The sequence below is a fragment of the Trichechus manatus genome, unplaced genomic scaffold (genome assembly GCF_000243295.1).
Source record: "Trichechus manatus latirostris isolate Lorelei unplaced genomic scaffold, TriManLat1.0 scaffold00030, whole genome shotgun sequence".
In the NCBI taxonomy this organism is placed as follows: domain Eukaryota; kingdom Metazoa; phylum Chordata; class Mammalia; order Sirenia; family Trichechidae; genus Trichechus; species Trichechus manatus.
Window position 1 is genome coordinate 11,373,224 of NW_004443966.1, and position 26,558 is coordinate 11,399,781.

The 26,558-nt window shown below is 38.5% G+C and overlaps 1 protein-coding gene and 1 non-coding gene across 2 annotated transcripts; one reads left to right on the forward strand and one right to left on the reverse strand.

Annotated features, from left to right (window-relative positions):
* Positions 1 to 4,270: 4,270 nt before the first annotated feature.
* TRNAQ-CUG (transfer RNA glutamine (anticodon CUG)) lies at positions 4,271 to 4,342 on the reverse strand. Its single transcript has one exon. It is a non-coding gene; the product is annotated as a tRNA-Gln (tRNA).
* Positions 4,343 to 4,667: 325 nt separating this feature from the next.
* RAB11A (RAB11A, member RAS oncogene family) lies at positions 4,668 to 25,229 on the forward strand. The gene is made up of 5 exons (XM_004374676.3): positions 4,668 to 4,839; positions 12,270 to 12,465; positions 12,715 to 12,908; positions 14,169 to 14,249; positions 22,199 to 25,229. The coding sequence occupies exons 1-5, from the start codon at positions 4,800 to 4,802 to the stop codon at positions 22,336 to 22,338; spliced, it is 651 nt and encodes a 216-aa protein (XP_004374733.1). The 5' UTR covers positions 4,668 to 4,799; the 3' UTR covers positions 22,339 to 25,229.
* Positions 25,230 to 26,558: the final 1,329 nt, after the last annotated feature.

A 26,558-nucleotide genomic window follows, 5' to 3' on the forward strand; every position in this document is an offset into this window, starting at 1 on the left:
GGGGTAGGGTGTCTCCCTCCATCCATCACACAGAAGTTTGGGACTTCCCTCCGATTGGACCATATTAGGTCACGTGCCTGTTTCAGAATGATGCACTACATTGACGTTACATTCAAGAGGTCTCTTTGGAAATTTGGGGAGCAATTTTGGTTGTCACAATGACTGGGCATTTAGAGAACATGGGCTGGGGTATTAGACATCTGCTAAGACGCAGGTCAGACTTTCCTTACACCTTGCACGACTTTTAATGCCCTCCTCCACCACCACCAAAAAAAGAAAATCCCGGTTGCCGTCAAGTCAATTCCAACTCAAAGCGACCCTGTAGGACAGACCAGAACTGCCCCACAGGGTTCTTTCTTTCCTTATTACTATTATTATTATTTTTTATTGTACTTTAGATGAAGGTTTACAGAAGAACAAATAGTTTCTCATTAAACAGTACACATACTGTTTTATGGCATTGGTTAACACTCCATGGGGTTTCTAAGGAGCAGTGGTAGATTCGAACTGCCAACCTTTTGGTTAACAGCCAAGCTCTTAACCACTCAGTTGACATTAATGTAGATTTAAAAAAACAAAACAAAACAACCAGTTTATAATAATTTGAACCTAGCCTCTAACTCCATTTTACATATAAACAAATTATTTATGCATGGCTTTAATATAAGCCAAATTTCTAGATATGAGACTAATGGGTAAATAGAAGATAGTACTTTGTTTCATTTGGAACTTTACTGAGAGTTGTTCACTATTTCAGAAAGATCATGTCTTCAACAGTCAGTACCACTTGTGGTATTTGAGTAACCAATTCAGTCCTGAAGATCGCAATTCACACTGCATAATGTAATTCACACTGCATATTTTAACATCTCTGAAATCCGGACGTATCCTACAATCAATGACATCTTAGATGCTATGAAATATAGTATTGAATATTAGTCTGCATTTGTAGCTGATGTATTCATTTCTCGCTTGGATTCTTGTGACAACCTCCCAACTGGTCTCTCTGCTTCCACCCTTGCTGTTGTTGGGTGCTGTCCAGTCGTCGACTCATAGTGACTCCATGTGACAGAGTCGGACTGTCTCATAGGGTTTTCTTGGCTGTAATCTTTTCAGAAGCAGATCACCAGGTCTTTCTCCTGAGGAGCCGCAGGGTGGGTTTGAACCGTCAATCTTTTGATTAGCAGTGCTTAAACATTTGTGCCACCAAGGCTCTTGCTTCCACCCTAATTACCCTACAAACTATTCTCAACAAAGCAGCCAGATTTTTCCTTCTAAAACGTAAGTTAGATCATGTCATTCGTCTGATCAAAACCTTCTAATGGTTTCCTATTTTACTTAGAGTATAAGCCAACGTCCTTACCGTGGCCTAGAAGGCCCTCTCTGATCCATTTCTCTCCTGTTTCTGCTTCTACTTATACTACTCATTTCTATTTACCTCGCTGGCCCCCTTAAAGCCCACACACTTGCCAGACAAGCTTCCACCTTAAGGCCTTTGCACTGGCTGTTCCCTCTGCCTGGCCACTGTCCCCCAAATATCTGCATAATTCATTTTCTCACCTCCTTCAAATCTTGCCACCAATGTTACCTTCTCCGTGAAGCCTGCCCTGACCACTCTATTTTAAAACTGCAACCTGCTACCCACCCTCCTATGGCTCTGCACTCTGGTTTTCCCTTAATCCTGTTCCACATTCTCTTTTTTTTCCACAGTACTTACCGCCTTCTAATGTAATATATGGAGTCTTGGTGGCACAGTGGTTAAGAGCCTGGCTGCTAACTGAAAGGTTGGCAGTTTGTAATCCACCAGCCACTCCTTGGAAGCCTGATGGGGCAGTTCTGGTCTGTCCTATAGGGTTGCTATGAGTCAGAATCAACAGCAATGGGTTTGGCTTTTTTTTTTGTAATTTAATATGCAATTGCTTATGTTTTATGTTGATTGTTTGTTGCCTATCTCCCACAACAGTGCTAGAATGTAAGCTCCATGCGGCAGGATTTCTGTCTATATTCACAGTAAAGTTAGGACAGTGTCCAACACATAGTAGGTGCTCAATAAGTATTTTTTGAATGAATGATGATTCTGCTATTAGGTGCAAGCATCTGACTACTTCATTATGTCTTCTATTATAGCTGTGCTCAAGCATTTACATATGAAATATGTATCATTATATAATGAATTGTTTTCCTATTTCCTCTTTATATTGTAGTTATGGCATTACATTAAAAAAATTTTGTCTGCAAGAAAGTATATCCCAATGCTTCAGTCTATAGCCATCTTACTTTTCTTAAGGCTTTCCCTAAGACAAAATCAAATATTACTCAATCACCTGTCTGTTGACAAACCTTTTATGACCCCCTATGCCAGAGCATCTATCCAAGTGTTCAGAGGCATGTTAACAGGTGTCACATGGGAAAAGAGTTCTGTGATCTGGTGAATCTGGGAAATGCTGTGTTCAATACAGTTGAAAAAAGAAGATTTCATCAGAGCAAAATTTCTAGAGACTTTAAATTGTCAATGTGCTAAGGAGTTCTAAGATGAGAGACAATGTGTAGTTTTTCTCAATGCATTTGACCGTGCAACCCTTCTTTTGAGGAGCCCTACTGACCTCAGAACACATATTACAAAAAATGACTTACAGGGAAAAGTTCAAAAGTCATCTGGCATCAATGACCTTGCTCAACATGCTCTTACCATCTAATTTCCCCCACTTTCCAAAATGAGTTTCCTTCCTAGATTCTTCCTTCACAGGATGGTGCAAGTTCCACCTCCTCCAGGGAGTTCTCCCTAAATTATATCAGTCTCTCTAACCGTGGCACTTATCACCGGAACTCTCATTAGCTACTCCTACTAAACTGTCTAGTTACTGATATTTCCTCTTTCTTGGGCCCATCTTGTCTACTCAACCTGAGTAAGGCTAGGGCTGTGACTTAAAAATAATCTGTAGCAGCACGTAATAGGTATCCTGTAAATACTTGATCGTTTGTGTAATATCCTGCTTCTCCCCTATTGTGGATAATGCTCACTCCGTGCACAAGGCAGTATCTAGGATCTTAGATAAAGCTTTTATCACTTTATACTGGCAGAGAAAGCACTGAAAGTGGCACTGCATTAGTTTCATATTGCTGCCATAAGAAATGATCACAAACTAGGTAGTATAAAACAATACAAACTTATTATCTACAGTTTTGTAGGTCAGAAGTCTGACGTGGGTCTCATTGGGCTAAAATCAAGGTGTCAACAGAGCTATGTTTCTTCTGGGGCTTTAGGGGAGAATCATTTCCTTGCTTTTCCAGCTTCTAGAGCCCTCTTCATTCCTAGACTGATGGCCCCCTTCCTTCATCTTTTATAAAGCCAGCAAACGCTGGTCTATCCTTCTTACATTGCATCACTCTCACCTCTTCTGCCTCTCTCTTCCACTTTTAAGGACTCTTGTGACTACACTGGGCACATATGGAAAATCCAGAAAAATCCATCTATTTTAGGTTAGCTGATTAGCAACTTTAATTCCTCTTTGCCATGTAACCTAACATAGTCTGTTTCTAGGGATTAGGGCAAGGATGTCTTTGGAGGGCCATGATTTCTGTCTACCACAAGCACCCTTGCCCAGAAGTCTAAATTGAGAGTTTGCATATAGGCAGTAGGGGGTGTGACAATAAATGGGAAAGAGCTCTTTGGAATTACAAAACTCTCAAATACAGGAAGGCCTGCTGTGATCCTTGGCAAATCACTTGAGTCTCACTATCCACTAAAATAGAAACTAAGCCACTAAAATGGAAATTGCTATCCTTTGCTCTGCGTGTTAAATGAAATAATTATGAAGAGGCTTCGTTTAGAGGCTGACAAATAGTAAAGGCTCACGAAGTTCTTGATGAATCTTGATAAGTAGGGTGGGCCAAGTTCTCGAATAACATGTGGAGATAGTTTGAGAGATTTCCGGAGAGGAGCGAATAGAAGAGCCTGCCTGTTGTTTAATGGAGCTGGAGATAGAAAATTCCAGAATAGGAATCGCGTTTCATTGAAGAAGCTTTTCAATTAGGGTTTGAGGCTAAAGAGGCTAAGTGAAGAAGCTCCTTACAAAGTTCTCATGTGGCAGGTGGCAGATAGTACCGAATTGAAGGGGGGAAATTTGTGAGATCTCTGGAGGCAAAATTTATACTTCGCGAAATTCTTATCCTATTTAGTGCAACGCCAGGCATAGCGCAGTTGTACAACAACGACCTAGTGAATAAATAAATGAATTATAATTATGGTCAGAAAAGAACTAACTCCTGCAGGTTCCACCGAGATTTGAACTCGGATCGCTGGATTCAGAGTCCAGAGTGCTAACCATTACACCATGGAACCACCATACCCAAGCTTTCGCCTTCAGCTATCTAAACCTTAATAACTCCGCCTCCACGCACAAACCAACCACCCGGAGGCGGGTCTGACGTGCTCCCAGCGCCGGTTCCGGCAAGGTAGCGCAAGGTGGGTAAGGAATGAGCGAGAGGCCATTAAAAGTGTGGTCAGCTGGGAATCCAGGATTCATTTTCCTATTTGAGCCTTCTTGAGGGACTGAGAATTCGAAGGCGCTGGCGACGCAGGCCACATACCACTTTCCTAGTCTCGGAGGCGGTGCGCCGCCTCCCCGGAAGTACTTCCCTTGAGGGGCTGGGGCCTGCCGGAAGTGGCGCAGCGGCAGGGAGGGGCTCTTTACCCGGTCCGGCATCTGAAGCTCGGCGCTCGGGTTACCCCTGCAGCGACGCCCCCTGGTCCTACCGACACCGCTGCAGCTCCCGCCCCTCCGCTCCTCGGCCGCGCAATGGGCACCCGCGACGACGAGTACGACTACCTCTTCAAAGGTGAGACTATGGGCTCTCCCACTCTCTACCAAGTCCCCCTTCGGGGGCCCGGGACACTCCCGGGGGACCCGCGCGCGGGCCACCCCTGCACAGAAATGGGCCTGCCGCAGCCCTTCCTTTCTGTGCGGTTCGCCCCGTCGTCTCCCAGTTCAGCTTCTCTCCCCTCATATAAGGGGTCCCCACCACACACCCATTTCTTAGCGACCCTCCCCATAGCCCTCGCTAGCCCCAGAACCCCTCACTGGCTGCCCTCACGGCGACTGCCTTTTCCCAAATGGTCTTCCTGCTTCCTTTCCCCGGGCTCTAAGGCCCCATCGAAGGGCCCCTCCTGCCATCTGTCTTTTTTGCCTCAGCGCCCCCTCCCCCTCGGTGTACACCCTTCCTCGCGCACATCCCCTCTAGGAGCCCCTCCGGCAGGCCCTTCGCTTCCCTTTCCGTCTGTCCTTCGGCCCAGGGACTCCCGCTCCAGGTCTTACCTGCTTCCCTCTACCCCCGAGCGAGCCTCCTCTCCTCAGGGCCCTCCCCTCAGCCGGACGCCCCTCCTAGCCGGCTTCCTTCATCCCCCGGCGCTGCCCTGGGAAAATCTGAGCGGGTCAGTGGACTCCACCCGCACCTCCACCCCGCTACTCCCGCAGTTCTCGCGGTCAGTAACCTCCCGGGCCGCCCCGCGGATGGGCAGCTTGTTCTCTACCATCTCTCCCCAAAGTGTGATTGTAGCTTCCACGTCTCCGGTGCGACCCTGGGGGGTGGGGGTGGGGGGCAGAGGAATTGTCTGTCACCCAGGCGCGCACTTGTCGCAGTGACCCGGCACACTGATATGACTTCCCACTCCCGCCGGCCCTTCCCAGCGGCGTCCAGCCTGGGATAACTCATGAGAGGGGGTTGCGGATGGGTGGTGGCTCTTATCCCTGCCAGACCTGAAGGCCCAGTTCCTGAGCAGGAAAGGTTGTGCGCTGCACAAATACTAGCTTGCTTTATCACTATGGTCTGGTTGCTTCCTGCTGCAACGCTGGGAGGATCCAGTCTTTTGGTGTTTTTAGAACAGGAAGGAAAGAGTCCTAGTTGGACCCATACCTTTCCCAAAAGGTGGTGGTGGTGGGCGGGGGTTGTGTGCTCTTTTGGTCATATTAAATATTATAAGATAGAGAAACGTGTAGTGCCCTCGGACAAAACATTTGGAGAGTGGGGGGTAGTGGATAGACAGAATTGCTTATTAGTTAGTCCGGAAAGAATCCAAATAGTTTTTTTTTAATCAACAAAGATAAAGGGTACAGTTTTCAATGAGACAAGAGCACAGTAAACGCTTTTTTGTCTCGTGAATGCTCTCACTCTGATGCTCTTTCTCTGCTTCTGAATTAGGAGGGCAGCCATCAGTAGTGTGCTGAACAAAGATCATTACTAGGGAGGAAGAAGCCATTGCTATTAAAGCTTTACAGTGGAGGGTGGAGTTTAAAAGGAGTGTTAGGCAGTGTGTCTGACTTTGCCATTGGGTGCGAGGAATGATTGACTAAATGAGGCAGGAAACAATGCTTTGCTTTACCAATACTTCGCAAATCTTGTTATACTAGGTGATGATATATCCTTGTTGTAATAGTGGGGTTCTAACCTTTGATATCCACCCTCACCCCCATGTTGGAAAGGCATTTACAGAGAAAAGGGTCCTTAATGCAGTTTACAAATAAAAAAGGGAAACCGAGGTTCCTTTACGTACTGTTTGCTGAAGGCATCTGGGGTGATGTGAAGTTACTTTGTGAGTCCCTGGAGACTTTGGGGTTTAGTCATTAAAGGGAGCTTTGTTTTCTTAAATGAGGCACAATGGCAGAGAGCAGCTAGCTACCTTTGAAGTAATTAATTTAGAACAAGATAGATTGTTCAGAGTATTTCTCCTGTTTGGTTTGTAACTAGAATGTTGGTCATAGAAATCCGTTTATTTTTTAATTAATAATATTAATTATCCTGAATTAGTTTAAGGAATTTAAACTTCTGATATCAAAATAATTTTGCAATTAGACCACCCATCTAACAATGATTGAGGGCTTTGGAATTGTATAGACCTTGATTCAAATCCTGGCTCAGGTCTTATATTTGCTCTGTGACCTTGGGAAAGTTAACCTTTTTGAACCTCAGTTTTCTCATCTATAAAATGGAGATAGGACCCCTCTATTGTAAGGATTAAATGACACTGTGAAATTTTAGCTTCTGTGTGGATTCAATAAATGATAATAATGAAGTTACTGTGATTCAGTCAGTTTTTTAAACCTTAAATCGTTATAAATACATGAGCATTTAAATATTAGTAAAGAAACTCCAAGCTTGGAGCCTCTAAAGTATTTTATGTTTCCAAGGGTTAAGATTTCATTTTGTTGCACATTCTGCTGTTTTAAAATAGGGTGTTTTAAACAATCTAGTGGTAAGGATTTTCACTTTTTTAAAGAGTTTACAGGATGTGAATCACTTTTTAAAAACTTCATTGCTGATTATTTAGCTTTTTCTTATGTAAATGATCATTTAAAAAAATCATTTTATATAATGATTATATTTGTTAATCATTACAGTAATCATATTTTAAAGGGAAGGAAGAATGATTTCATTTTTAAATGATTTCATTCTACAGAGAAGCTGTATCTCAGTAAGAAGGCTTACCTAGCAAACTAAATAGTTGAGAGAATTGGACGATAATTTGTAACTTTAACCAGTGGAAAATGAAGGCATATTGTGATTAGGATAGGATGGAGTAGTCCAAATGGAAATTTGATGTGGGGAGAGCAGGACAATTATTGTACATTATGAATTTGTACTTGAACATTAATCTTTAGTTAATGTGGACAGTGAGACTTTTGATGGGGGAAATGAGTTTTATTTTTTAAGACTTGATTTTTTATTTTAAAAACCTTAATTCTACAAGTATTTACATATGATGTGTTTAGGCCATGTGGGACACGTACGTCAAGTAAGCATCAATCACAGTTCCTGTTTACAAATAAATGTAGTAGACACTAGTCTAATTGAAATCATGTTTTCTAAAAATGTCTGGTTATATAGTCTATTGCTCACAGCATTTTCTTTTCAATTTCACCGAAATTCGATAGTAATTAACCATCAGCTGATTGTCAGTAGAAAGGATCATAGGAACTTTGCTGTCTTGTATCTTGGTAGTTTTTCTTTCACAGCTTTTGGTTGAGCAACTTGAATTCTGCTGAATCTGGAAAAACTTGTCTAGACTTTAGCCTTAATGAATGCATTTTATTTTACAAATGCTTTTGATAAGGTTGGACTGTGAATATAGTTGAAGGAGTAGAAACATCTCCTTGTTCGTTTATGAATACTAGTACGAAAATGATTAGTTATTTTATAGGGTTGTAACTTTTAGGTCAGATACACTGTGATTGATATATTGAGTTAAATTTTAGTGCGGTAAACTAGTCAGCAAGAGAGTATAAAACTAAGTGTGGTTGTAGAGATAGAAATTTGTGTTAAATAATGGACAATTTATACGTATATTTTGCTTTTATGGCATTTAGCAGCCTGATATTTGACGTATATTATGAGCAAAATTTAATATCGGGTATTAGAGATGATACTTAAAATTCATCAGATGAGGTTAACCAAAGGTGATAAATACTATTAGGTTATTTTAGAAATGCTGTTTGGTTTTATTTTGGTTATAGATGTTTAATCGCTAGATGCTGTTGTTTAATTTGGTTGTATCATTTAGTATATATATATACACCACATAGATGGCGATAGTTATAAAATGTTTAAAGTGGAACTACTTTTAACCTAAGATACTAGTTATGGAAAACATAGGAACCAGCCAGTTGCCATAGAGTCGACTCTGACTCATGGTGACCCCTTGTGTGTCAGAGTAGAAATGGTTCCATAGGGTTTTCAGTGGCTGATTTTTTGGGAGGTAGATTGCCAGGCCTTCCTTCCGAGGCACGTCTAGATAGAATCCAACCTACATTCTTTCGGTTATCAGCTGAGTACATTAACTGTTTCACTACCTAGGGACTTCTAAACAGAAACCCAAACCAAACCTACTGCTATCTAGTTGATTCTGACTCATAGGGACCCTGTAGGACAGAGTAGAACTCCCATAGTGTTTCAAAGATTGTAAATCTTTACAGAAGCACACTGCCACATCTTTCTCCCGAGGAGCAGCTGGTGGGTTCAGATCACTGGTGGTTAGCGGCCAAATGCCTTTAACCACTGCACCACCAGGGCTCATTTCTAAACAGAAAAGTTACTGCAAATTCCTTTCTCGAAGTATGGATGTGATTATATAGTTTATCACATCTTAAGACAATTAAATATCATCTAAATGAGAGAAACTATTTTGATTAGAAAGTATTCAAATTTGAGTCGATGAAGAAAAGTCCATGAAGCTGGTTTTTTTTTAAATCACAGCCAGTAGATTCTCCTGTGCTGTTCAGGTAATTTAATCCATTCTCGTTTGTTTATTTTAGTGATCCTAAATGTAACTCTGCACGTTCTGATTTCTCATTTGGTAACTGAATAGAAGCCGGTTTCCTTTTTTGTATCATTTCTCAGCATCTTTTTGACAGCCCTGTTCTTATAGAACTATTATCTTTTGTTGTCATTTAATATATAATTCTTTAACAAGTTGCTGCTTCCAACTCTGGCAATATTGGCTGTGTCTAGTTGAGATAACAGTTTTGTACTGTATAAAGCATTCACTGTTGTTTTAATTCTCTGGGCTATGATAGCATAAATTGTGAGTCTTGAATTATTTTTAGGTAAGGAGACTATTTTTAATAATCACTTGCATTGAGGAAAAAAGTCCCTCACTATTTGATGGCATAAAGATTTGAGGATGTCCCCATAATGAACATAATCATTAGTTAAAGTGGAAGTCAGAAGGAAAGAAACCTTAACTAGAAACTGCTCGAGTTTTGTGGGAGGGTGAGGGTCTTCTTTGAGTGTTTTTTTTTCCCCCCAAAGGCATTGTCCTGTTTTACTCATGTACTTACACACTCTTTGGCTTTATACTGTGTGACTGGCTCTTGAATTACTAGTTGATATCAAAGTGCCCACCACTTGCCTGTCAGTTTGTCTTACTGTGGTGGCTTGTGTGTTGCTATGATGTTGGAAGCTGTGCCACCAGTATTTCAAGTGCCAGCAGGGTCACCCATGGTAGATAGGTTTCAGAGGAGCTTCCAGACTAACACTAAGAAGAAAGACCTGGTGACCTACTTCTGAAAATTAGCCATTGAGAGCGCTATGCATCACAATAGAATATTGCCCGATACAGGGCTGGAAACCCCCTAGGTTGGAAGGCACTCAGAATTCACAGTGTCTGCAAAAATGGACTTGAGCGTGAAGATGGCTCAGGACCAGGTGGAGGGTTGCCATGAGTTGGAGTGACTCAGCAGCAACTAACAATATACCATGAAGTAGGAATGTTGTAACATTTTGGTTTTACCCTTCTTCCCTATTCCCATCTCAGGTTAGGCTTTTATACCTCGGTGCTGGTGTCAGACCAGAAGTGATTCAAAGTAGATTTCCTGAACAGAACACCCAGCCTCCTATATTGAGAAGCATAATAAAAAACAAGCAAACAAAAAAACCCATTGTCATCGAGTTGATTCCAACTCACAGTGACCCTATAGGACAGAGTAGAACTGCCCCAGAGGGTTTCCAGAGAGCAGCTGTTGGATTTGAACTGCAACCTTTTGGTTAGCAGCTCAGCGCTTAATCACTCACCACGAGGGCTCCAAGAGGCATGTTAGGTAGACTCTATTACTGAAACTGGCATTTGACTTCATGTCCAGAATGTAGACGTTGGAAGCATATCAACCAACTATCCTGTAAAATTGGAAGTGCTTCGTTTTTATACATTATTCCATGACCTTGACATCTTTTTCCCCAGTATCCAAATAAAAGCATTTAATATATGTGATTGCCACATCACCTGTAACAACTTCTAATTGACTGTATAATTAGAAATAACTACTCTTTGTGCTGCATGGAGTCACTGCTGCCTGGGTGATTTCTTGCTGAATCAGCTGATGAAGGAAGCCAGAAAGATGCATTTGATAGTGTACTCTCTCCCAAGACTGTCCAGAGGCCAGCTTATATCCAGTCTTGTGGCAAGGAAGGAATGCATAATGGAGTCTCTTTGCCTTCTGACCAGAGTGCAGTGAGCTCTCACAGTTTTTACCTTCCTCTCTAACCCTCCTGCCAAATGCTGATCCCCTTAGTAAAGCGTGCTTGGTGTTATTCTTGCATATTTGATTTTCTAGTCCAGGTGTCTAAATCAGCTCACTAGTTTAGGCGGATAAGAGGAAGCATTGGTAGTCAACTGTAGAAATAATGTCTTTCCTGAAACGCTGATAAAATTTTTTACAAACAAAAGGAATTATGTTATCTGCCTCAGATTCTATAAACCTGTGAACTTGTTTTCTTCTTTAAATTCAGATAGAAAATGCTTTTAAAAAAGTTGTCTTAATTGCCTGCTTCTCCATTGTGTCTGAAATTCTAAGTGTAACGTTGCTTTGGGTGAGAAACAGTCTCCATCTATTTAGTTCGTACATAAACTGCCTCCTGTGATAACCATAGGGAGTGAACTCATCTAATCAAAACCTATTTAAAAAAAAATTCCTGAAGTCATAAGGGAAAGTGTATGCCCTTCTTGCTTTGGCCTTGACTCAGAGTAAATAGAACTGTAAGTCAGCTTCCCAGGCCCAGCATTTAGCCTTAGTGTTTTTTGTTTGTTCATTTGTTTGGTTTTCGTCTCTAGCTTCCTGTACCAACCTGATAAATGCAGCTATTAAAGGGTCATTGTAGTTTCTGTGATCTGGGTGGTGAAGTTTATAAGCCTGGTGCCTCATATGTTTAACATGTTTCATTTTGCCTCGGTGTGAGTCCTTAGGTCACACCCAGTCTTTGATGAAACTAAGTAGAACATATTCATTCTCTTCCTCCTCATCCACTAGCATCCTTTGTTGTTGTCATGTCTCATACATTTTAATATCTCAGATTTTCCATTTGGTTGGCAATTTATCTTTTAAGTTATTACCTTCTAGGGTAGTAAATTTGGTATAGCTACCATAAATGCATTAACCTGTCATCAGATTCTGTTGGGTCTATGATTAAAATTGCATGTTTAAGACAGGATGCTACTGTCTTAGCTTCACGTGCTAAGCAGATGATTTGTGAAAGTCATTCATCCTGCAGTCAGAAACTGATTAAAAAGAATAAATTGATCTTACGGATTAATAGCAGGTCAAGAACATGGGCAACTGAACCTCCCCTCCTCTCTGGCCTCTTTTAAGAGATCAGATGCCGTTTTTTTTTTTTTTTTTTTTTTTAACTCTGAAGCCAAACTTCATTCTATTGAAAAAACGTGGTGGTGTTACTGAATGTGTTTGCCTCCTTCATTTGACATTAAGTTCTTTATGTCTTTTCAGTTGTCCTTATCGGAGATTCTGGTGTTGGAAAGAGTAACCTCCTGTCTCGATTCACTCGAAATGAGTTTAATCTGGAAAGCAAGAGCACCATTGGAGTCGAGTTTGCAACAAGAAGCATCCAAGTTGATGGGAAAACAATAAAGGCACAGATATGGGACACGGCAGGGCAAGAGCGATACCGAGCTATAACATCAGCGTAAGTCTCATGGTTTTTAAGTTCTGTAAAGTAGACTGCCGTCAAGTGAATTAGCTGACTTTTGGTAATGGAAAAGGTACTATTTTGTGGGTTTTTTTTTCCTTTTAAGAACTCCAGGATTAAGATTTTGAAATTTATTTATAAGTGTGTTTTAAAAAATAACTAATCCATTTTATTTTGAGTTCTTCCTGGTGTTTGCTTCTGTCTTGTGGTTGTTTTCTAATAGTCAAATGTATTTTCTGTTTTCAGATACTATCGTGGAGCCGTAGGTGCCTTATTGGTTTATGACATTGCTAAACATCTCACATATGAAAATGTAGAGCGATGGCTGAAAGAACTGAGAGATCACGCTGATAGTAACATTGTTATCATGCTTGTGGGCAATAAGAGTGATTTACGCCATCTCAGGGCAGTTCCTACAGATGAAGCAAGAGCTTTCGCAGGTTAGTGATAAACATATTCCATGATATTAAGGCGATGCTGTATTTCTTAGTGTTTTCTCTTGCAGTTTTGATTTAACCCCTCCAGTGAGGGTAGTAAGTTACAGTAGTTTCAGAAAAATAGACATAAATATTTAGCAAGAATTATTGTTTCGAAAATTTGTGATGACTATATGGAGCCCTGGTGGCGCAGTAGTTCAGAGCTCAGCTGCTAACCAAAGGATTGGCAGTTTAAATCCAACAGCTGCTCCTTGGAAACCCTTTGGGGGAAACCCTTCTCTCTCCTATAGGGTCCCTATGAGTTGGAATCGACTTAACGGCAGTGGGTTTGGTTTTTAGTACATGGTTCTTTGCTTAATGCTGAGTCATTAAAACATTGTAGAATTTTGAGCTTTTGTTGCCAAAAAGTTGAATATAAATGGTAGACAAAATCTGTCCGTTTATTCTGTGCTTCCTGTCTTATTTTTCCAGTATGCCTCTGTATTTTATATGTCAGTCTGAAAAGCAATGGCCCAGGGAGTGTCTGGACCAACAGGAGTCTAGCTGCTTAGTGGCCATAATTTTTTTGATTTCACAGAGGATTAGCCAATCTCTTACCCATGTTCTGGCCCAGTCCTGTACTAGAATGCAGCATCGTGCATTCTTGATTGGTGAAAGTTGTGACCTTGCACTAGTGATTATGTTGTGAGTAAAAGATTCCTCTAACAGTTTTTTTAGTTTCTCAGGCAAGAAGCAGCTTTATTTCAAATAATATAATTACAGAATTTATTCTAAGTGAATCACATATTCCCATGTTCATACCATAGCTATGTGGTGTGAAGGGAGAAGGATAGTAGATAGATAGTAGGGGATGAAAATAGCTGGGTATCTTGATGAGTTCATGTAGTTTGAGTAGTATCATTGCTAGTGGTAGAGTTCAGATATCAGAAGTAATTATTTTAATTAAGAAGTCAATGAAAGTTTCTCACAGTTTTTAGTCTGCTAAAGTGGAGATAGAATGGTGCCCTTACTGCCTGAAAAGATAGGGTGGTTTTATGTTTTATTTTTATTTGTTTATTTTTTTCTATTTCTAATATGGTCTGGCCATTGTTCGTTTGTATAGTCAGTCTTTCAGTTCTAATACAGATATTAATCCCAGCATTTCTTTGTGCTAGCGTGGTTTTATATTTTAGAAAGTTCTGTTATTTTCCTTCTGAGTGCTTGAGTGTATCACATCCCTATATTAAGACTTAACGTGACTGAAGTTTTTGTGTCTCCCCACAGAAAAGAATGGTTTGTCATTCATTGAGACGTCTGCTCTAGACTCTACAAATGTAGAAGCTGCTTTTCAAACAATCCTGACAGGTAAAACTTTCATTTGAAATTATACCACTGGGAGTTGAACGTTTGTAAAGGTAATTTAGACAAATTAATAAAAAAAACTGAAACTATTATTGTTTGTGAGTTACTATAGCGAGAGCTATTTAGAATACAACAGTAGTTACAATCCTTGCTTGTTGAGCTTCAGTCATCCTAATTCATCTAGTGTATAGTGGGAAAGAATACTTTGAAAATAATTTGTTGACTTCTATTATTACTTCAGTGAATGTATTCCATACTTCATGGTCACAAGCACAAAGTTATGCTGAAATAAAACTTTCATTAGGGACCTATTGAGATCCCGGCTACGAGAAGATATAAATGCTCTTCTGAAATTCAGTTTAAAAAAAAAAAGGCATTCTTAGGTCTGATGTGTTGCAGAAAATGCTTGGGAAAAATATATACTTGAAAATTTAAATTAAAAAACAAAAAGTAAAATTCTCCCATGATACATTGTAGAAGGAGCCAGGTGTCACCTGCTGGGGAAAATCAGTAAATGATTTCACATAGAAAAGTTTAAATGTGTAGCGGGAAAGGAACAAAGTTCATGCTGTGCAGACCAGGTCAAGCTCGGGGACAAGAAGACATTTTATTTGTATGTTGACTCATATTTAATCTGACTTTATTAAATTGACCAAATTATCAGTAAATTTAATCTTAATCCTCTAGTAAGGACTTCCATGGGTTGTTTTTAAGTATTTTTAAATTGTATATTATTTTTAAGAACTCTATAGATTTAGAGTGCAATCTTAATATATAATAGTCTTATGTGGACTTGTTCTATAAAGTCTATATGGATAAATAGTTGGAAAAAATGAGTCTCCAGTAATAATGTAACAAGATTTTAATTTACTCTTTGTATTAGAGGTAAACAGATTTTAACTTTTAAATATCGCCTTATTTTACTGTAAAAATGTAGGGAATAAAGCCTAGAGTTAAGAGCATGGACTTGGAAGCCTGATTTGGGTTCTAGTCCTGGCTCCTCCACTTGTTATGAGCTCTGTAATCTTGGGCAAGTTAGTTAACCTTTCTACACCTTAAAAATAAGGCTTTCTTCCTCTGTAAAATTCAAATATGTTTTGGGGAGTTCTTTCTTTTTTGAGAGTGAGCTTATATTTATAAATACCTTGTGATATGCTTTGACTTGACTGTTTTGTTGTGACTTAAGGTTTTTTATCCCTGTAACCTACAGAAAGGAATGGTTTGTCACTAGACTCCAAACACGAGTACATGAGGTAGTGCACGTAAAGTACTTAGCTAGTTCCTGGTACATACCAAAAAAAAATCTGTTGCCATTGAGTCGATTCTGACTCATAGCGACCCTATAGGGCAGAGTAGAACTGCCCTATAGGATTTCCAAGGAGCGGCTGGTGGATTCGAACTGTCAGCCTTTTGGTTAGCAGCCAAGCTCTTATCCGCTGTGCCACCAGGGCTCCTCCTGGTACATAGTGAACACTTAATAAATTTGTAGCAAAAATACCAGTTAAGGCACGAAAAAAAAACAAAACAAAAACAACTTCATTAAAAATAAAATAATTACTGGTGATTTACATTCCTAAGTATTTTATGAGAATTCTTTTCTGTTATCAGAAGAATAGTAAATAAAAGAACTGGTGCTGGGGTTGGATAAATTGTCTTTGGCACACTATAGCTTTCCTTTAGAATCTTCTCTGTGTTAAGTTTCACTGCAGATTGTTTAAAGCAGGTAAGATTTGATTAAATATGCAGTATGTCTTCAGATCCTACTTTTTTCATTTATAACCACGTGTGAGGATTCTCTTGGGTCAACATGTAGAGTACTAAATTGAGACCCAGGAGTTTCAGGTTTTTGCTTTTGCAGTTTTGCTCCCAATCCCTGTGTAGCTAAGTCACTGAACCTCCCTGGCCCTTAGGTTCTGTAGGGTTTAAAATGAGTGAGTTGAATCACCTTGGATGTCTGTGAGTCTCTTAGGCCTCTGAAAACCTCACTTGAAAAAACTTTTTAGTCATTCCTCATTGTTGGGATTTTTTCTGTGTCCCATCAAATCTCTTCTGGCTATAATTTCAGCCCATTTATTCTGATATTGAGTGAAGATGAATCCAAGTCCGTCTTCCATCTGCAGTATAGCTATTGTATGTATCGTTTTATAACATTGAACGTCTGATGCATTCAAACATGAACTAATTAACAGTGATATATGGTTAGAATTGAGCTGTTTTGTCCCTACAGATTAAGAACAGCTGACTATTTTCCTTAACATTCACTCTAGATAGAACTTCGGTTACTGCTTAATCAATGTTGCTTAAAAGCAAAGACGACTTCCATTTCATTTACTACCACTTGTCTTCTCTATAGTCACTGTTACCTCAGCTTCCTGCATAAATCTCAGTGTTGATCTGTGGGGTTAGAGATCACTGCATATGGCATTAGACATCTGTGTTGTTTTATAAGTCTTTGGATGTTTTAAACTTTTCTTCCTCTTAATAGATCAGTGGAAGTATTAATATGTAGGAAAAAAAAAGAGAACAGTAATTTCATTATGCTTAATTCTGCTTTAAATGTTAAAAGATATTAAGGAAACATTTGCTTTGTATTTTTATGTTGCTGGAAGAAAAAAAAGCTTTTTAATTTTAAAGATGCAAAATTATGTATTAGAAAATTTATCTTAATTATTATTCCAAAATTAATTGTAATTTTTTTTTTTTTAGAATAGAGCTGTGGCATTTTTTTTTTTTTAATTGTGCTTTAGGTGCAAGTTTACAGCTCAAGTCAATTTCTCATACAAAAACTTGTACACGCATTGCTACGTGACACCAGTTGCAATCTCTATAATGTGACAGCACACTCTCCCTTTCTACCCCGGGTTTCCTGTGTCCATCCAACCAGCTCCTGTCCCTTTCTGCCTTCTCATCCAGCCTCTGGAGAGGAGCCGAGACCCGTGGCATTCTTGACATCACAAATTTGACAGCAACTCTGTGACATATAGTTTTGCTGATGGTATTTTTTAGAGGCCTTAATTTTATTGCAGTAGTGAGAATCTTTTAATTAGGTGTAGCAGCTTTGTTCTTGGCATGTGAAAACTCTTTAAATATGTGCCAGTGTATCAAATCTGGGCATTTTTTTGACTTTCAAAAGTTTACATGGTGAGCAATGGGTTTGAAGAAGACCTGTCAAAAGCTTCTGACCTAGTACTATTGAGTTTAGTTCAGAGATTGTTCTATGCTATGCTCTGATGATGATTTTGTTGTAAATTTTTCATGCCTCACTAAGCTCTGTCTTTTCCTATACTGTATCTCATTTTGGTACAACCTTTTATGGTTGTGTTTGTTTTATGAATCACTTGTGGCTCAAAATTACGTTGCAATTAAGCAATAATATATGAATATAATATTGATAAAAGTTCCATTTTGCCCTTACAGCTGAACTTGATGCTTGTGAAAGAAATAACCCAATAATAAGCATCTGGGACCAATACTTTTATGTACGTGGGTAAACTTCTTATCCATTGTCAGTTCACTATGGGATTGATGTGTAGCTCTAAACTTCCGATTTACCATTAGATTTGAGATTGATCATTTTCAGAGATATGTACTAATTTATAAATCCTTACTCTCATTTTTTAATACTTCTCAGCAGCACAGAGTCTGCTCCTAGCTCTTCAGTGACTTGGTGGGTTAACCACTTCCGACGATGTGCTATTCACTACCAAAGGTTCCTGGCTACTGTAGGCACTGTAGGCTGTGGTGGGATACCTCAGGCCTCTGCTGTTTTCACGGTTCTTGGAGGGGTTGAAAATGGTTAACTCTGCTGGTTCCCCAATTTGAAACAGTTCAATTCCTTTGAATTCTTTTGCAGCTTACTATAATCTATACTTCTATTAGAGTAGAAGTAGGTGTATGTTCTTTATATTTAGCCTTAACTGGTTATATTTATAAAACTGTCTTATATTAGTATTTTACTTGATATTTAGATCTCCTACAAGAGATCCTGATATAAAATAAGGCAGAATTCCTTCTCTTTCTAACCTTACTTACACTTTGTACATCTTGAAAAGTGACCCCACAGGCATTGGTGTATCACATTCTTTTGATTCTAAAGGAGAATGTGCCCTTGAAAGAGGAAAATTCTTAGGTCTGGTTTAGCAAGTTACTTGTCCTGCCCCCTCTCCCCACTTAATAACCTTCTCTAATCAGATACCAGCTGGAAGGTACCTGTTCCTATTTTCTTATCAAAGCCTTCCCCCCACCCCACCCCTTCCAAATAACACACCCAGCCAAGAGAAAAATTAAGTAGGTAACTTATGGAGCCCTGTAGTGCTCCATAATTAATAAAATTATAGAACCAGGTAAAAGATTCTACCTGGAAGAACATTTTCTCCATCCTAATTTTCTGACCAACAGTTTTGTTTTTCTTTGTCACCTTGTTAGAGTTTTTGTTAACAGGTGTCTTTTTGGTGACTGGAGCAAGTGCAGGAGTAATCCATTTCTAAAAAAACAGTGTGCGGTACTTGCAAGCAGTTCTACAACACTGCTCAAATTTCTTGCTTTGTAATGAGATCTTTTTAATTATTTACCTCCCTGTGTTCTCTGAGAAGCCTGCCTTTGCCTTTCTTCCAATATTATGCTTACTTGCTTTTTATGTAAGAACCTACCATTATTTTTTTGGGTGGGGTGAGTTCCCCTAAATTAATCTCCAAATAACTTGTAAAGAAGTTGAAACTTGTAGGAGTCACATGTTTAATCATTTGACTGAAAAAGAAGAGTTACTCGGTTTGGTATTAGAAAGAAAATGTAAAGAATGAATGGTATAGTTTAGCAGTAAGTTCATGATTATCTTCAGTCCTCAGCCACTAGCCTGATTGAATGACTATCCTCTTTACCCTTGACACTGTCCCATCCTATCACTTTCTAATGAAAGGAATCTAAGTTAAGGCTCCACATCATTTGCATTAAAAAAAAAAAAAAAAAAAACCCAAAACTCTAATTAGTAGTAATCTAGTTTTTCCTCTTTAATGCTTCTTCACATTTAAACCGTGATCAGCCATCTCAAACACAAATTTTAAACCCCTCCTCAAAAAAGGGTCAGAAAAGGTTACACTCACTGTCAGTGTTGTTAGTTTACATATTCAGTTGACTACAGTTTGCTGTGTTGTTCAACTTTAGGGAAATTAGTTTTTAATTTGGAGAAAATGTACTAATTCAATTAATACACTTCTTTTTCTTTAACGTTTTGGTATGGAAAATTTCTAACATACCAAAAGTAGGATAGTATCATGAACTCCCATGTAACCATCAATAGTCATCAGTCAGCTCATGGCCAGTCTTTCTTCTACGTACTCCCTCCCCCATTATTTTGAGGCAGATTCTAGATACTACATCATTTCACTTCTAAACATTTCGGTATGCATATCTGATTAGCACTTAAACCTGTAACAACAAAGCCACTTTTAAAAAGGCAGTGATTCCTTGTTATCATGTATTATGCATGTAATATTGACATTTCTTGACTGTCCCAGTGTTTTTTTTTACAGTCTAAATTTGTTGTCCATCAAGTCTATTCCATTCACGGCGAAGGAGTCCCTAGGTGGTACAAATGGTTAAGTACCTAAAGGTTGGTGTTTCAAACCCACCCAGAGGTGCCTCAGAAGACAGGCCTAGTGATCTGCTTCCAAAAGGTCGCAGCCTTGAAAACCCGATGGAGCAGTTCTACTCTGCATACATGGGGTCACCGTGACAGTTTAAATTAGGATCCAAATAATGTCCATACATTGCAGAGCATTTTGAAGATACCATTCTGCTTTCTCTTTTTTACCTCATAACTTTATATTTAAAATTTTTGAAAAATTTTACAGAAATAATACAATGAATATCTATATATATTCCCCATGTAGAATCATCAGTTATTAACATTTTGCCACATTTGGCTTATTTCTTTGTGTGTATATATATATATTTTTTCCTGTTTGCTGATTATTTGAAAAGTAAATTGTAGATATTTTGGTATTGTACTGCTAAATACTTAAGTCTTTTCTAAGAATAAGGCGTTCTACTACATAACCACGATACCATATACCATATCCAAGAAATTTAACATTTATGCAGTATTATCTGATATACAGTCCATATTCAGATTTCTCTAACTGTACTAATAACGTCCTTTATAGATTAGTTTTTTAAATTTTAAATCCAGGATTTAGTCAAGGATCACATGTTGCATTGATGGAACTGTTTTATATCTGTATTATTGGTACAGTAGCCACTAGCTACAGGTGGCTATTGAGCACTTGAAATGTGTCTAGTAGACTGAGGATCTGAATTTTTTATTTTATTATTTAATTTAAGTGAGTGGCTACTGTATTGGACAGCACAGATCTACAACATTTTATCCCAATCTTTAAAATGTATTTTATGAGAGTAACTTTTTTTGAAGAGTCCAGGCCAATTGTCTTGTAGAATGTCCTTCAGTCTGGATTTATCTTATTGTTTCCTCATAATTAAATTCAGTCTAAACATTTTTGACAAGAATACATACATAGGTGATACTGGGTCCTCCCTAGTACATCACATTAGAAGGCATATCATGTTAATTTGTTTTAAGAATTTCCTTTTCTTTTGAGGGTTTTTTTTTTTTTTGTCAGGGGGTTGGGTACTGGAAGAGCAAAGATAAGTAAGTTACATTCTCTGTTTTTAAGGAATTTATAATCTAGTCAGAGGGAACTATTTTTAGGCAGTGCAATAAAAGACCAAATAAAGATGAAATAAAGATAGTTTCTGTGGAGGAATTTAATAGCATTTCGAAAACAGTTAAGCACTTGACTAAGTAGCCAAAAGGTTGACTGTTTAAACCCACTCAGAGGCACCTTGGAAGCCAGACTTGGAGATCTGCTTCTGAAAGTTCACAGCCTTGAAAACCCTATGGAGCAGTTCTACTCTGCACACACGGGTTCGCCTTGACTTGGAATCGACTTGACGGCAGCTAAAATCAACAACATTTGTGAAAATAATTTTTTATTGAATCCCTACTATATGCTATATGGACCTCTAGTGGCGCAGTGGTTAAGAGTTTGGCTGCTAACCAAGAGGTTAGCAGTTCGAATCCACTAGCTGCTCCTTGGAAACCCTATGGGGCAATTCTGCTCTGTCCTACAGGGGCGTTGTGAGTTGGAATGGACTCGACAGTAACAGGTTTGGTTTTTTGGGTTATGTGCTATATGCTGGAGGTGCTTCAGTGCATAGGGCAGACATAATTTCGATCCTCAAAGAGTTTCGTGTTTAGTGGGACAGGCATATACTAAGCAGTTAGTTTTAAAAAGTTTCATGAAAGAAAAATAGAGGATGCATACAAAATCGTAAGTTGCCTTTTTGAGTAATTAATTAAATTTTAGTTCAGAAGGTCACTGATAAGTACATTACCTATCCTTCCTTCCCTTCCAAGAGTCCTTTGGGATTTTGGCATGTTTATGAAGTTGTGCTCATCCCTTCATATCCCAGAAAAATACCTGAAGCGTGTGATAGTGCAGAATTTTATTTTTCCACGTAACAGTGTCAATGTATATAGGCTTTTTTTGTTAAAGACAGATTGAAAATACCCCTGTGGCTTAAATTCAGATCTAAACCTATAAGCTATGTAAGACTCTTTAAACGAAGATTTATTTAATTGACTCTGGTGAACCTTTCCGTCTGAAATGGGAAAGCCTTTGCTTCTCTTGTTGTCGTAAGATGTGGTTGGCGTCGGTTCCAGCTCATAGCTACCCTGCGTATAGCAGAATGAAATGTTTCTCGGTTCTCTAATCATTGGCTGTTTGAAAATAAAATCGTAAATTATGGGTTGTTTGTTCAGTTTATTTGTATTCTCAAAATCAGTCATTCCTGCAAATGTACCTATATGTTTCTTTTATACCAACTATTGATGGGTTTATTCACACTAAGTATTGCTGTTTCTTTTCTTCATTCAGAGATATACCGCATTGTTTCTCAGAAGCAAATGTCAGACAGACGTGAAAATGACATGTCTCCAAGCAACAATGTGGTTCCTATTCACGTTCCACCAACCACTGAAAACAAGCCAAAGGTGCAGTGCTGTCAGAACATATAAGGCGTTGCTCTTCTCCCCTAGAAGGCTGTGTATAGTCCATTTCCCAGGTCTGAGATTTAAATATATTTGTAATTCTCGTGGTCACCTTTTGTGTTTTATTACTTTCTCATACTTATGAATTTTTCCATGTCTTCAGTCTTTGATTTTAGCTTTATAAAATCATCCACTTGTCCCAAATGACTGCAGCTCTTTTTCATGGTATGGCCTCACTAGCCTTAGTTTAATAAACTGAATGTTTGGATTCCTCAATTATTGTTTACTTTTCATCATGGTAGCCTGTCACTGTAGGACATAGTAGAACTTGATCACTCCAAGCTCAGACCTGTTGGTCTTGATCAAATCAAACTGAGAGGACCTTTAAAAATCAGCTGATGTTTTGCCACAGAGCAGTTTATAGTCAATGCACTCTTCTCTCAGTGCAGCGTACATTTCCACAAATCTAAGAGGTGCCCTATAAACATAGCAGGATTTTGAGAGCTTGAAATTTTTCCATTATTCTGGAAGTCAACTTCTAAAATGCCTTAAAAGGTTTGTGTAGTTTAGTAAATTTTGTTTTTCAATTTTTGTAAGCATCAGTGTTGGTTAGAGAGGGGGCACTTTTTTCTGACCAAGAATAATCTTAATAAACACAAAAGACTTACGGTTTTGGTAGCAGTATGGTTTTGGGGCCATATTATTTTATAATGCTATCTGGCAGGTTGGGAACTAGAGAGACTGATGGAGTTCCATCTGAGGTGCCACTGTTGGAATGATCAGGCGGCCCATGTTATTAACTGATCTAATTTCCCAGCAGCAGATCATGCAGCATTTTATTGCTTAGGCAATAACTGGTTTAATGCTGGTAGTATCAAAATTTGAAGTGTTAATTTTTTCTTAAAACCTTCCAGTAAGTGAAATGCAACCTAGTTTTATCACCATAACTATCACAGGCATGGATAATTATTTTGACAGTGCTAATATTTGAGTTTTGCAGTATGTTATAGAATATAGTCCAGTTAAGTCTTTGGTTTCAGTTTGTCTAAGGAATACAATGAGAGGTTAATTTCTGCTCAAGTGCTATCACTTAAAGGCATGTATTCTTTAGTACGTAAGATGAAATAGTACCTTGAGTTTAAATAGAATGCATTTAGGCGTTGTACAGACTTAAAATAGCCTTCTTCCACTACATTATTGAAATCAATGGAGCAACTAGTTTCTCATTCAGAAATGTGCACACTAATATTTAGTTTTACTTTTTTGTGGATAATATTAAGCACTTAACTCTGCAGTGTTCTGCAAATTGTGTCAACTGCAGTGATACTATTCAGGATGATGGGATATCCAAAAAATATATATATATGTGGGCTTGCACAGATTCCTGTTTCGTAGTTAATCCTCTGTCTTTTGCGGTGCTCATGACGTGTGGGGCGCACGGAAGGCATTGCTGTAGTCAGTCATTTTGGTTTTCTTCTGTAGCCATTTTATTATTTTAGTGTATTGGTTATAAAGATACTATTATCTGTTTGTAAATTGCTACTTTGTATTTTATGCATGCTCTGTAACTTGATTTTTTTTTTTTTTTTAGTTATTGATTTGGAATATATTCACATAATAAACAGTTTTAGGGGGACTATTCCTTATGTTGTCAGATTATGTTTTTCTTTTGAGTGCTTTGGATGCAGCCATGGAATATTTGATGAGTAAGAGCATAGGTCCTTATTCATCAACAGAGTAAGCATTGCATTTGGGACATCAGTGTGTAAATTCGGCTCTAATTTTAGACATGCAGTTCAATGATCTTTTTCTTGGAAAAAGTATTACCAAAAACATTAGGGAACTAGTCTCTGCTTTCATACCTAACAGTGTCTTCTAACCCAGGAAAAGGCTTCATCTGTTATTTATTTTACTCAAAATAGGTAGTGAATTTTTTGCAGAATTATTTTAAGAACTAAGGGAGAAACTAGGTATTGAATCAAATATGAATAAAGTAACTTTGGGTTTTTACCAGGTGTAGACTTAATGCTGCCTTGGACATGGACGGATCTTGAGAGAAATCCAGGAAACATTAGGTATTAGGAGAGAGTTACTTTAATTGCATTTCAACAAGTATCTTCATTCTCAGGAGAATTTGTCTCAGGAGACAAATTGTCTCAAGTAAGAAACATTAAGTTTTTAAATATTGTGACAATTCAGGGCTCAAAGCAGTTCAGAAGTGTTTTGCTGCTTGACCCTGCTTTTCAGTTATTTTAGCTTTGAATGGTTCTTTTTATCTGTTGTGGTCTCCCAAAAAGTCCCTTAGCCATCGTGCCTTGATGTAAACTTGTATGTCATTGTTCTCTAGTGCTATCTGTGATTTCCCTCTAGTAGTTTTCACTGTATGAGAGTAAGTTGTCTTCAGCCATTGCATTGAGTATGCTCAATTGTAACTCTTAAACTCTGAGATGCCAGCGAGTTATGCCAGAGGCCTTTTAAGTCCTGAGGGGTTCTGCAGCAAATTTAGACTTCTTAAGAGTTTGGATTGCCCATCAGAGCTAGTCACATTTATTTTGTCATTGGGAAAATGAACATCTTAATTTTTGTCTTCAGTGATTTATATTTACAGAATACAAAATGCAGCTACAAATAGTGGTTTGCATTATTGTGATAATCTCTTTCATCTCCCTTAAAGAGACAGAAACTTTGGCTTACACCAGAAGTAGTTATCACCGTTGAGTAGGTAACTAAAAACTCAGTCCAGTCTTTAGGTTTCAGTTCATGGAACTTTTTTTACAGGGGAGAAAAATGGAGATTGGTAGTTTGACTTCTCACAAACATCATAAGCCTGGAAAAAAAAATCTCAAAGCATTGGGAAAATATGAACTTTGTATAAGGACTGTGCATGACATCCATTCCCTGTGTTTGAAAAAAAAAAAGAACAAAGACCATGAAAAGACTCCCTTCTACCACATCATTTGATGAGTAGCATAAAGTTAGATAAGGAATCGTGACACCACTGCCAAAGAGAAGAGGGCTGATTTTTTTCTTCTGCCTGGGGCAGTACCACCACCCTTTGTGGGACTTGACAAGTCACCTTTCCCACTCCCCTATACAATATGTCAAATAAACTAGGGTTGTCAATCTTATGTTTTAAAGAATGGTTGTGTCCCCCAAGCTGTAGGAGACTGATGGTAGCAATAAAGTGGTATAAAATGCTAACTACATTACAGCTTACGTAAGGGAGACCATTAGGCTGAGACATAATTTAATTGAGGCCATTCATTTTCCTGAAAATGGAATTGGAGGATGGAGAAAGAATATTTGAAAGGACATTTTATACTAGGCATATATTAGAAAATATGCTAAACTATGCTATGGGAGTTAAAAGATTAAAAGTGGCAGGTAGACTTGAGCATGACTGGGAGACCAAGACTTGAGTTCTGCTTGTAGCTCTTGCAGTCGTTCATCTCTGAGCCTCACCTTCTTCCAGTTAATGAGGGGACTGGACTAGATAATTTCTGGGGTTCCTGCCAGCTCTAACTCTTGTCCTGCTGTGAATGAACTCTCTTCAGGTCCTAATAGCCAAACTATCGCTCCTTCTAAATCAGATTTAAATTTATGGATGAGTACAATTCAAGTGTACACTTTGCAAGATGTTTTTGGTCTTAACAAAATAACTTGATTGAAATGCCATCTTTATTTCCATGTTAACTCTATTAAATAAGACAAAAGCTTTCGGAATATTTGCAAAACGGCCATCACTTTCAGTAGTATGCATCAAAGTACCATATGTGCTAACGGGGCAGGAGCGTTTGACAGGCTGCTGTGTCACCTGTAAATTGGAAACTGCTTATTTTGGCTTTTGCTGTTAAAAAAATATCTGCTGGATTTTTACATATACTTTAAAACATATTCAGTCTGGTAGAGAGAATTGAACTTTTTAAAACATTTTATGTTAGTTTTTTAATTGGCTGTAATAGGAATAAAAAACGTAAATCAATCTACAGGAGCTAGCTATCCAGTAGAGACCGTGATCAAAGTGTGTAGGTTTATGTGTGTACACACATGATATAAATGGCATTATTATTTGGCTGTTGGTGTAGTAATCTAATTATTAGTAGTGTAAACACTATTTGGATTCAGTTCCTTAACATTTACTAGGCATAGAATTGAGCACGAGATGGCATGTAGATTGGCTCTTACCTTCTCTGTTACCAGTGAAGTCAGTGAAAATTAGTAGCCAACAGGATTCCTTTCCTCCCTTG